The sequence below is a fragment of the Fonsecaea multimorphosa genome, assembly GCF_000836435.1.
Source record: "Fonsecaea multimorphosa CBS 102226 unplaced genomic scaffold supercont1.17, whole genome shotgun sequence".
In the NCBI taxonomy this organism is placed as follows: Eukaryota; Fungi; Ascomycota; class Eurotiomycetes; order Chaetothyriales; family Herpotrichiellaceae; genus Fonsecaea; species Fonsecaea multimorphosa.
In genome coordinates this window covers 593,183-607,093 of record NW_015971651.1, presented here as the reverse complement: position 1 = coordinate 607,093, position 13,911 = coordinate 593,183, and the positions used below count along the sequence as shown (strand labels likewise).

Sequence of the window (13,911 nt, the reverse complement as noted above, 5' to 3'; positions counted from 1 at the left end):
CATGTTCCTTTCTCGTCTACCTACATCATGCTCCTCTTGCTCATTCACTATAGTTCGCCATGTTCATTCAGCGCAGATTTGGTCTCTCCAATACAGCACACCCTTGTTACATCCTGTCTATATCCCTACCCTCTACCTCTAGCACGTCGACCAGAGACAGCAGGTGCGATGCAGATGCGATGGAGACGCAGAAAATGTCAGGGAAAGAATCACAGCGTCCCAAAGCCCACACAATTCTCAATCGCCTTTGTCAGTTTCTCCTCCATGACCTTGCGACTCGAGTACTGCGGCAACAACAACCTCCCATAACAGGTACTGCTGCTGGGCAATCTATCATCCTCTTCGCCGTTCTTCTGCACAATGAACGTGACGCTCTGCATGCCATTGACAGGCACGCGGTCACTCGCGGTCACAAACTCGAGGAGTTGTCGATGTTGCATGGTGCTCATGCTGCGGACAATGTGCCAAAAGTCGACAATGGTGGGGGAGTCGGGGGTATATTCGTCGTAGGTGGCGGTCATTTGGAGCTCGTCAATGTCAATCTCCGGGTACCCCTCGATCAGGGCCTTGAGGGATTCGGGGTTGAAGATGGATAGAGCCGTGCGGTCGAGGCAGGTGTAGAACCCCCTGGCAAAGGCTTCGTATTGTGGTTCGATGGACTTGTGCGTCAGCCACAGGATGTAGTCTTTCACGTATTGTTCGCGGTTGGCGTTGGTGACCAGCGCGGCTTCTTCTTCTCCTGAATTATTCTCCAGCATGTCACTGTCGATGCTCAAGGGCGTCGATATGCCCTTGATTTCGATGGACGAGGTCCGACTCAAGATCGAACCGTTCGGCAGGTTAGGTGCCATGTTGGGTGATGGCTGAGGAGGCGGGGTCAAGGCTGGTTCTAGCGGCAACTCGAAAGAGGTGGACTTGGACTTTTCTTTGCCTTTCTTGCTCGTCCGCGGCTTGGTCGGTGGCCAAGGGTCATGCCGACCAACCTTCTGCATGTCCACCGTGACAGTGGTCCCACAGAGCTCGTAGCTGAACTCGTAGGTCCTCGCAATCACCTCCCCGACGTCCCCATCAGACCACTCCAGAAGCGCTTTTAAGCCTTTAGTCAATTCAGGCCAGCCATCAGCGATATGGTCGAGCTTCTTCACCTTGAGCCCCAGGAGCTTCCGGTAGAATGCCAATGGCATGGTGATCGGTAGAGTGATCCCATTATAGATAGCCATGGACATCAGGATCCCCAGAGCCTCAAACCTGTAGAGTGGTTCGAAAGACCCTGGCTGGAACCAAGCCATCCTAGTCGTACTGTCGACTGTGAACATGGAATACTCTGGCCTGAGTGCCTCTCCAAAAACCACTCTAAAGAATTCTTGCTGGACTCCGCCATGATCGAGCCCATCTTCTCCCTCGTCCTTACCGAGGCGGACTCGCAAAGGGCGCATCAACTCCCTGCGTTGGCGTCGCCATATTTGATCGATCGCATCGTTCAAGACATCATGTCGGCGGATTGTCAGCACAAAGTACCTGGCCATGTGAGGCCGCAGATGAGCCAGAACTTCCTTTGCGCCGTAGATCGGGATGGCAGGTGCCCACATATATTGCCTGATATCATTGTATACAATGGTGGCGTCCTCGTGCGACTTCTTCATGATCGCAATATTTATTGCCCTAAAATACTTCACCAGAACGTGGGGTTGGAAGAGGAAGGAGAAAGATAGCAGGTGCATTTGTCGAGAGTCTGGGCGAAAGGATAACCATTCTGATGGCATGGACATATCGTCAAAGGTGGTAGCGATGAATGGCATGTGAAACCAATCTGCATCCAAATTCAGCTGATGTCGTGCCCGGTACAATCCAGCCAAGAGTTCGAGGGCACCGCCGACGGGGCCTGCACGCTGAACAACTGGAGAACGATCCCAATCCTTGAGCATGACTGTCCGTCCGAGCTCGAGAGCAGCGAAGCCGATCCAACTGGAGTTGTTGTCAAATCGGCCCCATCCACTGAGGTAGTCTCGGTCAAACCGATCAATGAGTGACTCAACGACAGTGGTCTTATTCGCCTTTGACGTGCCTGAGCTCTTTAGGGTGGCCGCCCACTTGCCCACGGTCAACCTATGACTGACAACATTCATGAGAGCCGTGAGCAACCGATGAACAGCCCAATCTTCGGTGATGTCGATGACGTCGATAATCTCACGTATGAGCATGAGATCTCGTCCTTTGAAGACGTGCCAGAACGAATGCGCAAGTCCACTGTTTCTCTCCCGGGCAAAACGGACAAATTGGTCCTTTCCCTTGAAAAGTGATGCATTGGGGGGATGAAAGATGGCGGTTGCCAGGGATAATAGTGCCACAAAACACAGGTCAGTTATCTGAGAATCCTCGAGTGGAATCAAGGGTTTGTCGACCTCCGACAGTATACCGAGCTCCGCAGAATCCGGGAATCGTGGATCGTACGAGCTGTTGCCGTCCGAAGATTGGCGTCTCTTGAAAAGTGCCAGATCGCAACTTGCACTGCCTGATCGACTGTGCTTTCCTGGTCGTCTGCTTTGCAGCCATGGTGGCAAGTAGTATGCGTGCTGTAGCGCATTCAATATGCTGTTCATGACCAGATCACGATGCTCAAACTTCTGAATGAAAGCAAAGCTGAACAAGAGCGCTTGCACATCGTCTCTTGTGCTTGTAGAAATGACTGGCCACGGGCTTATAGATTCCTTTCTCGGATTGACATCGAGTCTGTCCTCCGAACCCGTACCATTCTGCTCCGGTCTCTTCTTCAAACCATTCCAATAACTGGCTTGAAGATTCTTGACCGTATTCATCAGCCGCTCAGGGTCACTGAGGCAATAGACAAGGCTTTGTTTTATAAAGGGAACAAATTTCCGTTGATAGCCTTCATCGTCCGGGCCCACACACCTCAGCCAGGGGAGGGTGACCCAGGTAAATGTTCGAAGGCTGTACGCCTGTTGATGATGTGGCCTTGTCGAGGCGCACTCTTGCTCATCCGTCTCTTCTTCAGAGAATGTATCGGTTCTTTCGGTAGACGTAGGGAAATCTTGCGGCGTGTCCTCGACGGAGGCTTGTTTCTGATCGCCAGACGGTCCGGCCGGTCTTGAAACATTGGTCGTGTGACCGTTGCTTTTTGCTGGCAACCAGTTGAGAAGCCGCAGCGGCACCAGATCGAATAACGTTTGCGTAAAAGAAGCGAGATCTTTCTGTTTTGCAGGGGCCGCGGAAGGCTGCTCTAGTCCACCGTTTGCCTCGTGTTCACTGAGTTGCTCCTTCTCCGTGTTGCTTGGGGGAATGGTGCAGTTCAAGACATCCACCACATCATCTGCAATAGATGTATCCACGTCTCGCAGGCGTCTGCCTGCCTGAACCACACCGTCTTGGCTGAACCTTCGCGGCGCACACTCCATTGTCGGCACCGGCTTGGACGGATCCTTGGTGCGCTGCTGTGCAAGACCTGGTGGTTTTGGGACATGTCCATTTTCCTGTTGTCGCAGGTGGCCGACCTTCTCATGACTATTCCTCCTTTTCTTGATGAGGGCCGGGTCCTCGTACCACGGCACAACGGGCTCGTTTTGGCAGAGGCCAGAGAACGGTTCCTTGCCATGTCGATTGTAGTCGTCCACCAACTGGCACGCCAGCGTCCTCGCACTCAGCTCAGTGTATTTTCTCAATGGTCCCGTGCTGTTCCTCTTCCTAAAGCTCAAACAGGTCGGGGTGGTACAGTTGACATTTCGACATCCATACTGGATCTGGTTCGTATAGCGTCGAATCAGAAGGCGAAGTCGCCGGTCACGCTGGGCGTGGATGTTGGAGTAGAGTAGTTTTGGGTCTGTGATCGGGATGATGTCGTCGAGGACATAATCAGGCGCATGGAAGCCAAGGTCGCTGGCCTTCACGCGGGGTTGTTTTTCGGAGCCTTCGTGAGTTGGTTCGTCCAGAGAGACGGGTTTGGAACCGATCTTTGTAAAATGCATGACAGATAACGACCAGAAAAGACAATGTTGGAATAAGACGAGAAGGAACTGCGATATGGGTACAAACGTATCCAACCGAGGAAGAGAGGGCGAGTTGTGCTTAGGAGAATAAGTGTATACCGTGAACTGATGCGACTGCGGAGAGATGGTCCCTTGCGTCGTAAGGCAGACACTCAGCCTCGTGACCTGTTAAGTGATATTCACAATCAAGAAGCAGGGAGAAGCCACAAAGCAGGGTTCGATCTGTGTACAATTCATTCACCCGTTGTACATTATATTACACCTTTGAAGTACATGCTTGACATGACTTCAACAATTCTCTACCGCGTTTACGATGTCCAGAGCGCATTGCCGGCCAGCAACAACCACCTTGTCACCAAAGCACATGCCAACCCAGAAGATCCGCGTGTCGCTTGAGTGGTGTTTAAATCATTCCAAAGCGTGAGAATTGTTCGCTTGTGTCCCTTTTATGTCCATTCGCCCGCTATGCCATTACCAAAGTCTTTCGGCGTAAAACAACGAAGTTGGAAATCTTGTCGGAGAGTAGAGATCTTGCAAGAACCGACACATTGCGCCAGTAGTTGCGCCCAGTTGCGGAATCGCGGGAGCATGACGATCCAAAAGAACTCGTTAAATGAAATGTGGTATTGTGGCCATTTCCAGTCATGCTGCCATGCGTCCGGATTCTGAAGGCGGTGCAGGTGGAGGAAGCTGCAAATGTTAGCAACCGGGAGAGAGTGACATCCGAGGGACTCCTGGTCAAACTTACATCAAGTCTAGTGTTCTCTGCCATTAACCGTTGGATACCGATTCCAACACCCTCAATGACAGCGAGGAATATGGCACACATAATGGCACCGTTTCGGGCCGCCTTGTAACCTCCTCTTATCGCCAGCGAACCTCCCGTCAAAAATCCGGCGATGATGGAGTTGTATGGATCCTCCTTCTTGCGGATGCCCTTGACTGCGCAGTCGAACGTGCTGAACATACCACCCCATACTCCAAAGTTGCCTCCTGTAACGGGCGCTCGAGCCTTGATGGCTGTGATCATGCCGATCCGTCGTTCGCCATAGGGTGAGTTCCTGAAGCCCTTGATTCCGTGCCATAATGTTCCTAAGATGTGTCAAAGAGGGGGTGTCAAAGCAGAAATCTCACTCTTCGTACCTCCTAAAGCACCCATACAGAATGCTCCGCCAAAGTCGGACAGGGCAACCCAGGGGCAAGGATCTCGGGAGTGATCCATGGTCGAATCGCGCAAACTCGAGCCGCTGTGGTGATTGATTCAACTGTACTTATATCCGCGCTCTTGAGCAGCGCAGAGGGTGACGGAGGTGTCGATGACGGCTGAAGATTCGAGTTGCCGCTGCGGCCACGATCGAACTGGACGACCGATCGAAGGGCGCTGTCTCGTCCGAGATGACAGAGGATTAGAACAAGGTAGTAGTGCAGCGCCTCAGAATACACCGCCAGAAACCAGAGATCGAACAGTGGAGGCCAGGCAAACCCTTTTGGAGTGAATGGACTGAAAGGCCGCGATAAAAGGTACAAGTAGAAACGAACCAAAAGATCTCCGAGCCGCCAAAATTTCGCCGCAGCGGCACGTGGTTGAAAGTCATGTGATTTTCGCTCAATATTGGAGACGCCATGGATGCTCAAGGTAGTATTTTCATCCGCCAGAATCAGCCAGATATATCATATAGCACGTATTTCGCTTCTGCAAGCACAGTATCTAGCATTTCCATGTCCATCATTGCTTCGTAACCTCGTCTATGCAGACCCAAATCCTTGCCGCAACGCCGGGAGCAAGGAAAACGTCTGCATTGCCCCCAGTTCATCGTCTTGAGGAGACATCTGTATCCCTGCTGAGGAACATTCTCCTTAGCGTGCTCGGTTTCTTGGCCTTCACAAGTGCCTTTTCTCTCTTCTCGGGCCTGCTGCTGCTGCCCTTGCTTCGCCGTGATCTCGACGAGTTCTCACTGCCCACCACCGTGCGATCTGGGTCCTCCTCCTCGACCCTCCGGTGATGCTTCTTTTTCTTCGATTCCTTCCTCTGGTCCTTGGGTCTTTCTCCGCTGTGCTCCCGGGGAAGAGGCAAATGGCCCATGCTCCTTGCTGCCAATGGAGTGATGTATTCACCTTCGACGCTTGTAGCAACACTTGCCGTCTCAGCATCCGGGATGCCACGTCTCCAGTGCTCGATGCGGTCAAGTTCCTTGACATCTAGCATCTCATCCATTGCGTCTTCCTCTTTGTCACCGACCCGGGCTCTGATCTTCTTGATAATTTTGTAGCCGCCGAACATGACGACGGTGATTCCTACGCCCACACCCACGGCAATCAGAAACTCCGGAGCTGCGAGCATCGCAAAGACCGAGGGAGCACCGGCTTTGAATGCAGCAAGCGCCCCAGGTGCCATCTTGGACGCCAAGTTGCTGATTTCAGCCAACGTCAAGGCGACAGCTGCCATGGAGTCCGGATTTGCCTGCAGATGTGAGATAATAGCCCGGACACTGTGCTGTGCGCAATTGGCCTCCTCCATCAGCATCTTGCACTTGGTGACCAGGCTGGACATCTCTTGTTTCTGCAAATGTTGCTCCACTTTGGGATCCAGCATGAGAGACTCCGGGTGAAATTCGCCATAGGCAAGGTCCATGTCGACGTCAGAGACTGAGTGAGAACGCACAGGTGGGGGTCGATGTGATCGGTGAGCGTCGAGTGGCAGATCGGTCGTCCTGCGAACGAGTCCACTCCCCCCATACGGCGCAGGTGGATATTCCGGAACTGGGTGATGGCGACCGTAGAGTTCTTCATTGAACTCTGCAAGACCGACGTGCCTGGAGAAGACTTCTTCTGGCGATCTGGGTGCTGCGACCTCGGAGCCTGCGTGAGGAACGCCCCGGTACCCGTATTCGGGGGGAGGATGGTGGTGCTGATGGTGCTGACTTTCTGCAGGTCGAAACCTACCATTCTCAACCTCGCTCCTGTGGCTCTGATGTCTGCGTGGCCTTCGGGACGTATCCGACCTTGCATCTTCCGCTATAGTCACGTTCTTCATTGCTTTCCTCAGTTCTTTTTCTTCCCTTGCCCTTCTTTCCGCTGCTATCTCCGCCTTCCGCTCCAAATAAGCCATCTTTGCCTCCTTGAAGACATTTTTGAGTTGTTTGGTGGTGCTGACAACCTTGTTTGACCGGTCAATGATTGCAATCGTCTGGGTAATTGCCGCCATGCTTGCTTCTTGGCTGTGCTTTAGCTTCGATCAACAATCGTGAAAAGGGAGGAGGAGGAGGAGGAGGGGGAGGAGGAATCGATTCGAGAGTGTATAGACTATTATGGAAGTGTCTTGCTCAAGAAGGATCGCGGTGAGAGTTAGTCCAGCCGCTTGTCGGGGACTGGTAGTGGAAATAGCATGGCTGGGAAGAGTTGAGTCGGTCAACAAGCACTGGGCAATTGTGGGATCGACAACAGTCACAAAGATGATGGTGCGAAGCCTTGTGTCTGGCTCAAAGAAATATCAAAGAAGTTGGGCGGCAAAACGAGGGCCATTGTCGCCAATTAAATGAGCATTGTCACACATCGAGCTGCGTGTTCCTGGCTGATTTGGCCGGCGGTAGTCGATCCATGGCGCCCTGGAATCACTTTCAAACAGTTGCCAGTTGCACAGCCTCAACAGCCACAGCTGAAAGCCACAGATGTGGCGTTCGGGAATTGTGGCGGAGTGCAGAAGGATCACGGTCTTTCCGGGAGCCACCAATTGGGTCTTAATATTGAGTGATTTGGCGAGACCCTCATGATGGACAAGGTGCATTAGGGTGAAATACCATGCTAACAGCCACATGTCTGGCTGCGCATGAGTAGAAGAAGTCATTCTCATATCACCAGAGAATGACAGAAGCAACGTCCCCTTCCTTCTACACCGTGTGTTCCCGCCGATATCTCTGTCTACTTCTGGGTGGAATTGGTGGCCTCCGTCGACTGGTGCTCAGATTGAGCTCTCGAATGACTCGCTCGTCAGCAGGTTGCATCCCTGGCGCCTCTGAATCCCCAATTGAGGCCTTGACTGTCTCGCCGAGACTCTCTGCTTTGAATATTTCCTCTAACGCTTGTGGGCACTTCCGTATCGTTCTCATCAGTGGCTGCATGTGATTTACTGCTATGTCCTTCATTGCGCTCATCCACATGGCATAGTCGTGAAGCAGAGTCATCAGCACGTCATATAGGCTATTGATTGCCTCCTGCACATCAATATCAACGTCCTCTATGCCCAGCAGACGCAAAAAGGGGTGATAAACATAAGCATCAAAGACGTGTGCCAATTCTTCCAGCATGGTCTGCTCTGTGCGGCAAGGCAAGGCTGCGTACCTGCATCGCGATCAGTATATCCCCTTTTGCTAAAGCCAGGTCCTCACCATGTAATGAGTACTGCTCGTTGTCGGTAGATGCACCAGAGATCTTCCTTCGAAGGATTGGCGGTAAATGGAGCCCGCGACTTGACAAAGTCGATATTGTTGATCTGTTCGGTGACATTGAGAACTGACTGCCGAAGTTGAACGGACATCAATCGGGTCTGCGCCAGTATCTTTTGTTTTTTGGAAGAGATGTAACCCCCAAGATGATCACCATTGGTAGGCACCACCAAAGAACCGAGCGCAGCCATTGCCTGCGCAAAACCCTCGAACACCTCCTTGCATGTCATTGGGAGATCAGCTTTGGCAAGTTGTTCGAGGAAGCGGTCTAGTGTGGGAAGTTCCAGTGCCTCGCCAGAGCGAAGACTGGGCCGAAGCGGAGTGGTGTGAGCCGTGGAAGTCGAGTCGTTGGAGACGGGCGTGTCATCGTGGTCTGTAACATTTGAACACGGTGACGAGAAATGCTCACTGATCCCAGAGCTTGAGATGACATCTCCCGTTGTGTCAAAGTTAATGTCCGGATACCGGTCAAACAGGGCAGAGAGATCAGTCTCTATGGCTTCAGCAGAAACCGCCATCATAAAGCAAGGGCCGATCAAAACTTGAATGCGTGAATTGTGGTTGAGTTGACCGCAGACTTTGCACGGAGGACGACGAGATAGACTCTCCAAGGGAAGCAACGATGTGGCCGAGAAGGGACGATCAGGCACATTTCACATCGGGACACAGGTAGCAACCTTGAAAGGCAAGAACAGGAGAAAATGGAACCGTCGTCTTGTTGCATTGTCGTATTCATTCACTACCTCACCCGGATCCAGGATCACCAAGTGACCGAGTTGAGGCGCTCGAGCACAAATGGCAGACATGCTCTCACAGTATTGCATGCTTTTATGATGAATTTACCAAATGTTTCCCGTCGCAAGCCATGGACTAGGCCAGCTGCTTTGAGGGAAGCCTTTGGCCTTGCAAGCCGCCTGTTGAAAACGAAGACATGACGCCAACGAAGTTCGGAGGCGGAATGCTGTTGCTCTTCGCGCACTGACTGATTGGCACTTCACTGAAACAGATGTGACAACTCAAAGTTGGGCGATAGTGTGATAATGATAGGCATTCAGTTGTAACGTTACACAAGCAGGGCTTTCAAACAGGGTAGTTCTCACAGTGACTGGCATCAGTAGGACCCCTCTGAAGCCGACCAACGCGCAAAGACCGCAGCCACTCAATTGGGCGTCAAGGCGTCAAAGAGCCATGACTATAGATCCTCTTCGCCCTCAAGCGTGGATAGCTGACTGCTGTGAACGGGTACTCAGCCGTGTCAGGCAGACATCAGATGGTGCCAGCATCATTAGACACCTGGCTTTCAATATCGATGGTTAGAGCCCTCTAAATGACCAGCCTTGCCTCTGAGCATCGTCCAACGCGGAGCTGTATCCACGTGACTCCCAAGTCCCAGGCATGACAGCCGGTTGGATGGGAGGATCATCTGAGTCCTCTCCTTTGGCTATTTCCTCATGTTGGTTTGTTTGCAGATTGTCATCCTGGTGGGGCCCTGCCTCAGGACTGTTATCAACCGGTTGGCTGTTTTCGAATTTAAACCCAGGCGGCGGTTTGATATCGTCATCGTCCCCCGGAAGCTGCGTGTCAACGATGTTGTTCCCTATGCGTTGAAGTGATTTGCCAATGATCGTTTGCACCCACTGATAGAAGAAATACGATGCCGACAGGATACCCATAGCCACCACGATCCAGCTGATGTTCACAGCGCGGTCACGACCAGTAGCAGATCTCCCAGATACTCTGCCAGTGACAAGGCCGGTATTTCTGAGATTCCACCATTGGAAAGGGTTCAGAATCATGGTCCTCAAGAAGCTTAGCACGCCCATCGAAACCAGTCCCTTTGTAAAATGTTGAGCCCAGCCGGATAGGCTTCCCTTGGAGTCATTGACATCAACGGCTTGCCAGACATCCTCATGGCCGACGATTGTCTCGTAGGGATCGGTGTACAGGTTGAGGATGGGGTCTGCAATAAATCCCAGCAGAAACACAATCACCAGCATGACAAATGCCGTCAAAGCTCCCGAAGCTGTCCTGCTGCCGAGGTATTTCTGGACGGTGAGCCTGTTGAAGTTGAACTGATACCCACATTCGTGGCATTTCCAGAGCGAGCCGGGTCGAACGCCCTCTGTCCTTGATCGCCTCAGACAGAGCTCGTGTATGTACCGCATGCCTCCTCTGCAATGGCACGGCTTGATCAGCCGGCCGTATTCATCTTCATTTTTGTACTCAACAACGGGGCGTTGAAAGGCAGGCGGGAGCCCGGGAGGGTAGAGAGTAACTGTGGCGGGGACCTCCTCGAGACAGAGTCGACACGTTCGTGTAGGATATGTCCACGACTGCGCTGGTTCGGGGGCATCTCCATTCGAGGGAGCATGTTTCTGGGGATCTTCTGTAGAGGCCATGTTGTAAGTAGATGCGAAGAGCCGTCGCCTATTGCAAGCCAATGCTCCGTAACAGACACTTCAACTCCAGCGACTTGGTAGCACCATGATCTGAAAGACGAAATTGAGCCTGGTGGGCAGAAATACACAGCGAAGACTCGAGATGCGAGTGAAGACTCAAAGCCGTAGGATCATCTCATGGGCAGTGCTGGCTTAGGAGCTCAGCACCGCCTGTGTAAGATTGAGGGCATCAAATTAGCATATAGCTGTGGTGTGGAAAGAGAGAGAATGAAGAGCATGGCTTCAAACATTGTGTGTTTCCGACGTTCTTTGTGGAGTTTCAAATGACAATTTTATTCCCACTTTTCGAGCCACTGCTTTTCTACTGCTTTTGACAATGCATACCTAGGTATTCACATCACGCTTTACATGGAATGTGCTATGCCCTCCAATCGAGCCAGGAAATGATGATTACTTTCCGTGTTTTGTGCTCTTGAACTGTTCGCTATAATCTTCCACGAAATGTCTTGTGGACCACTTAGATAACTCTCACATAGGAGAGGCGCTTTCATCAGTTTTCCAGTTCGCTCACCCTAACAAACATGCCCTTCTGCACGAACAATCCGTAATTCGTGTTCTTCTTGATCGGATTGACAGGGTCAACCAAGCTGAAATCGAACCTCCGGATCATCTCGAAGAAGATTTTGTTCAGCTCCAGCCTCGCAATGTTCTCGCCCATGCATCGGAACCTGCCGTTGCCGAAGACGAGGTGGTGTGCTTCTTCCATGACAGCCAAGCGCTCAGGAGAAGCCTCAAGCCAGCGTTCAGGTCGGAAGATTTCGGCGTCTGCGCCGTACACCTCTGTGTTGTGGCGGTGCAAGTTCCAGGCGCAAAAGGCGACCTCGGTGCCAGGAGGAAGGTAGACGCCGTTGTGTGTATCACCGTGTGCGCCCACAACTCGAGGTAGTAAGCCCGCTGCAGCTGGGTGGTGGCGCAGAGCCTCTTTGATGCAAGCTTGCAGGTAGGGCAGTCTCAGCGCATGAGAGTAGGAGATGATCTTGTCCAAGGGTATATCTGTTGCCGCTGCCTCGGCTTGTAGCTTTCGGTACACATGTGGATTTGACAAGATTGACAGGAAGCCAGTACGAACGATAGTCGCGGTTGTGTCAGAGCCTGCCAGCAATTGGAACAGCGACTCGTCCGAGATCTCGAGTTCTGATAAGCCATGGTTCTTGAACGAGGTGACCATGTCGTATCGTCCTGCTTTCTCCCCAGAGAAACGGCCAGCTATAATCTGCCGAGCAACCCTAGAAATAGGTGTTAGTCTCGCTGTTTCTCGAATAACTTTCGATGACCCACGCTTTGACCTTGCCTAGCCCGGTCTTCTCTTTGGGTGAAGGGATAAGGTTGGCTTGCACCGTTGGGATTCTCGCGATGGTGGACAACAGCGGCACTGCCGAAAAGACATTCATGATGGGAAAGTTGTCCTCCATGGACTTCACATATGTATACTTGTCGTCGTCGTCCGCGACAAAGCCAAATGCTTCCCCGAGGGATAGGTATGTAATCACATCCAGCGTGAAGTATTGTGCTAGCTGAGCCCAGTCCAGCGGCTTGATGTTGGATCCCACAGAGAGGTATTTCCGCTTGATCAAATGCACAACGTCCATGACCATCTGGTCGATACTGGGCTCACATTCAGGGTTATCCTTGCCCGAATACTGTGGCGTTGATCAGTCAATTTGAACCAACACGCTTGAAACCTGGGGCTCACCCCCGGAGAAAGTTTTGCACGCATCGCAGAGTGCTTCTCGTCATTCAGCTCGGTGAAAAGATTTTCTCGCTCGGCATCCATCTTGAATGCCTTGTACCACAGGCCTCGGGAGTAGTCGTTGATCCTGTTGGCATTGGCCTTCCGGTACAATTCTAGATCCGCCGTCACCACCATGCCGGGGCTAATTCTTGCAATGGATCCTGTGTTGGGACTCGTCAGAACCGCCTCGTGTACTTCTCCTTAGTCGAGGGTAGACCTTTACAGACCATAACGATCGCAAGCATGTTTCAGGGCAAGATGTCCCTTGCCCGAGATTGCAGCTTTGATCCACCACCAATTCGTGAAGCCGGCCAACGGAGGTCCAGGGATATGTCGTAGTTTATTGTATGCTATGAGAGTTGAGACGACGAACCAACTCAGCCAGGTGACGGCGAATAGTGCGAGGATCTTGGTGAAGCTGACCTGCAGCCAACCAGTGGCCTGCTCGAGCATCCTGGGCACGGCTCCACCGACGTTCTGCAGGTGCCGTAATTCAAGTGGACGCTGTCAGAGTTAAGCTCGAACTCTTGAGAGAACCTGGACTGCGACGCTGCGAGGTTGAGATGATTGTTGACAGGCAGGATCGTGGTGATATGTAAAGCTTGAGACGCAAGTGGGCAGAAGTTTGCTGATAGGGAGAGGGGAAACCCTCTTTTCATGTACCTAACGTACCTAGGTATCTAGTAGCCAGTTGTGGTTATCGAGATGCATCGAGATGCATGTGCTGGCGGGTTGGTGGTGTGGTATCGAGCTGCTTCGGGGATGCAGCTGGGACGGTTCCTAGCCCGCCGGCTCGGTGCTGGCACTGCTGGGTGGGCGGTGCTTGGCCCTTGGTACGTAGCTCCGTAGCTCGGTAGGTAGGTCGACCACATGGCTTCGGCTACTCACCGTCGAATCCTTCAACTAGCGTATCGATCCTCCAGTTCGCCTCTACAGGTAGCAGCCTGGGAACGCTGTGTAGGGCGCTCGATCGAACACTACATATGTAGGAAGGGAAATATCCCGTTACGACTGATAAAAGTGCACTGTAGATCCTACCTAGGTATGAAGAAGTCCGGTATGTAACAAACTCTGCAATTAACGTGTGAATTTCTTGCTATCTCTCATGTCTGCTCTCTACTCGCTCGGTCGCTTCCAGTCGCTACAAACCTTACCACGTTGTCGCCCGCTTTTTTGGCTGCTCCGGGGACTGCTTTGGCCTGTGATCCCCGGAGCCAAGCCGTTTCCCGGCCTATCAGCCGGGGAGAGAGGGGCCCTCTTCCATCACCAGAGTCGAG

The 13,911-nt window shown here is 52.3% G+C and overlaps 6 protein-coding genes across 6 annotated transcripts; all 6 read right to left on the bottom strand.

Moving 5' to 3' along the window:
• Positions 1-209: 209 nt before the first annotated feature.
• On the bottom strand, positions 210-3,980 carry Z520_08121 (uncharacterized protein; the record flags this gene model as incomplete). Its single annotated transcript, XM_016778618.1, has 1 exon — positions 210-3,980. One exon carries the CDS (start codon positions 3,978-3,980, stop codon positions 210-212), a length of 3,771 nt encoding a protein of 1,256 aa, XP_016630466.1.
• Positions 3,981-4,643: 663 nt separating this feature from the next.
• On the bottom strand, positions 4,644-5,223 carry Z520_08120 (mitochondrial import inner membrane translocase subunit tim17; the record flags this gene model as incomplete). Its single annotated transcript, XM_016778617.1, has 3 exons — positions 4,644-4,691; positions 4,750-5,093; positions 5,145-5,223. The coding sequence occupies 3 exons, from the start codon at positions 5,221-5,223 to the stop codon at positions 4,644-4,646; spliced, it is 471 nt and encodes a 156-aa protein (XP_016630465.1).
• A 588-nt stretch (positions 5,224-5,811) lies between these two features.
• Z520_08119 (uncharacterized protein) lies at positions 5,812-7,206 on the bottom strand (the record flags this gene model as incomplete). The annotated part of the gene is made up of 1 exon (XM_016778616.1): positions 5,812-7,206. One exon carries the CDS (start codon positions 7,204-7,206, stop codon positions 5,812-5,814), a length of 1,395 nt encoding a protein of 464 aa, XP_016630464.1.
• Positions 7,207-7,888: 682 nt separating this feature from the next.
• Z520_08118 (uncharacterized protein) lies at positions 7,889-8,961 on the bottom strand (the record flags this gene model as incomplete). Its single annotated transcript, XM_016778615.1, has 2 exons — positions 7,889-8,339; positions 8,387-8,961. 2 exons carry the CDS (start codon positions 8,959-8,961, stop codon positions 7,889-7,891), a joined length of 1,026 nt encoding a protein of 341 aa, XP_016630463.1.
• Positions 8,962-9,756: 795 nt separating this feature from the next.
• On the bottom strand, positions 9,757-10,842 carry Z520_08117 (uncharacterized protein; the record flags this gene model as incomplete). The annotated part of the gene is made up of 1 exon (XM_016778614.1): positions 9,757-10,842. The coding sequence occupies one exon, from the start codon at positions 10,840-10,842 to the stop codon at positions 9,757-9,759; it is 1,086 nt and encodes a 361-aa protein (XP_016630462.1).
• A 550-nt stretch (positions 10,843-11,392) lies between these two features.
• Positions 11,393-13,087, bottom strand: Z520_08116 (uncharacterized protein; the record flags this gene model as incomplete). Its single annotated transcript, XM_016778613.1, has 4 exons — positions 11,393-12,128; positions 12,181-12,542; positions 12,596-12,795; positions 12,862-13,087. 4 exons carry the CDS (start codon positions 13,085-13,087, stop codon positions 11,393-11,395), a joined length of 1,524 nt encoding a protein of 507 aa, XP_016630461.1.
• Between the last annotated feature and the right edge of the window lie 824 nt (positions 13,088-13,911).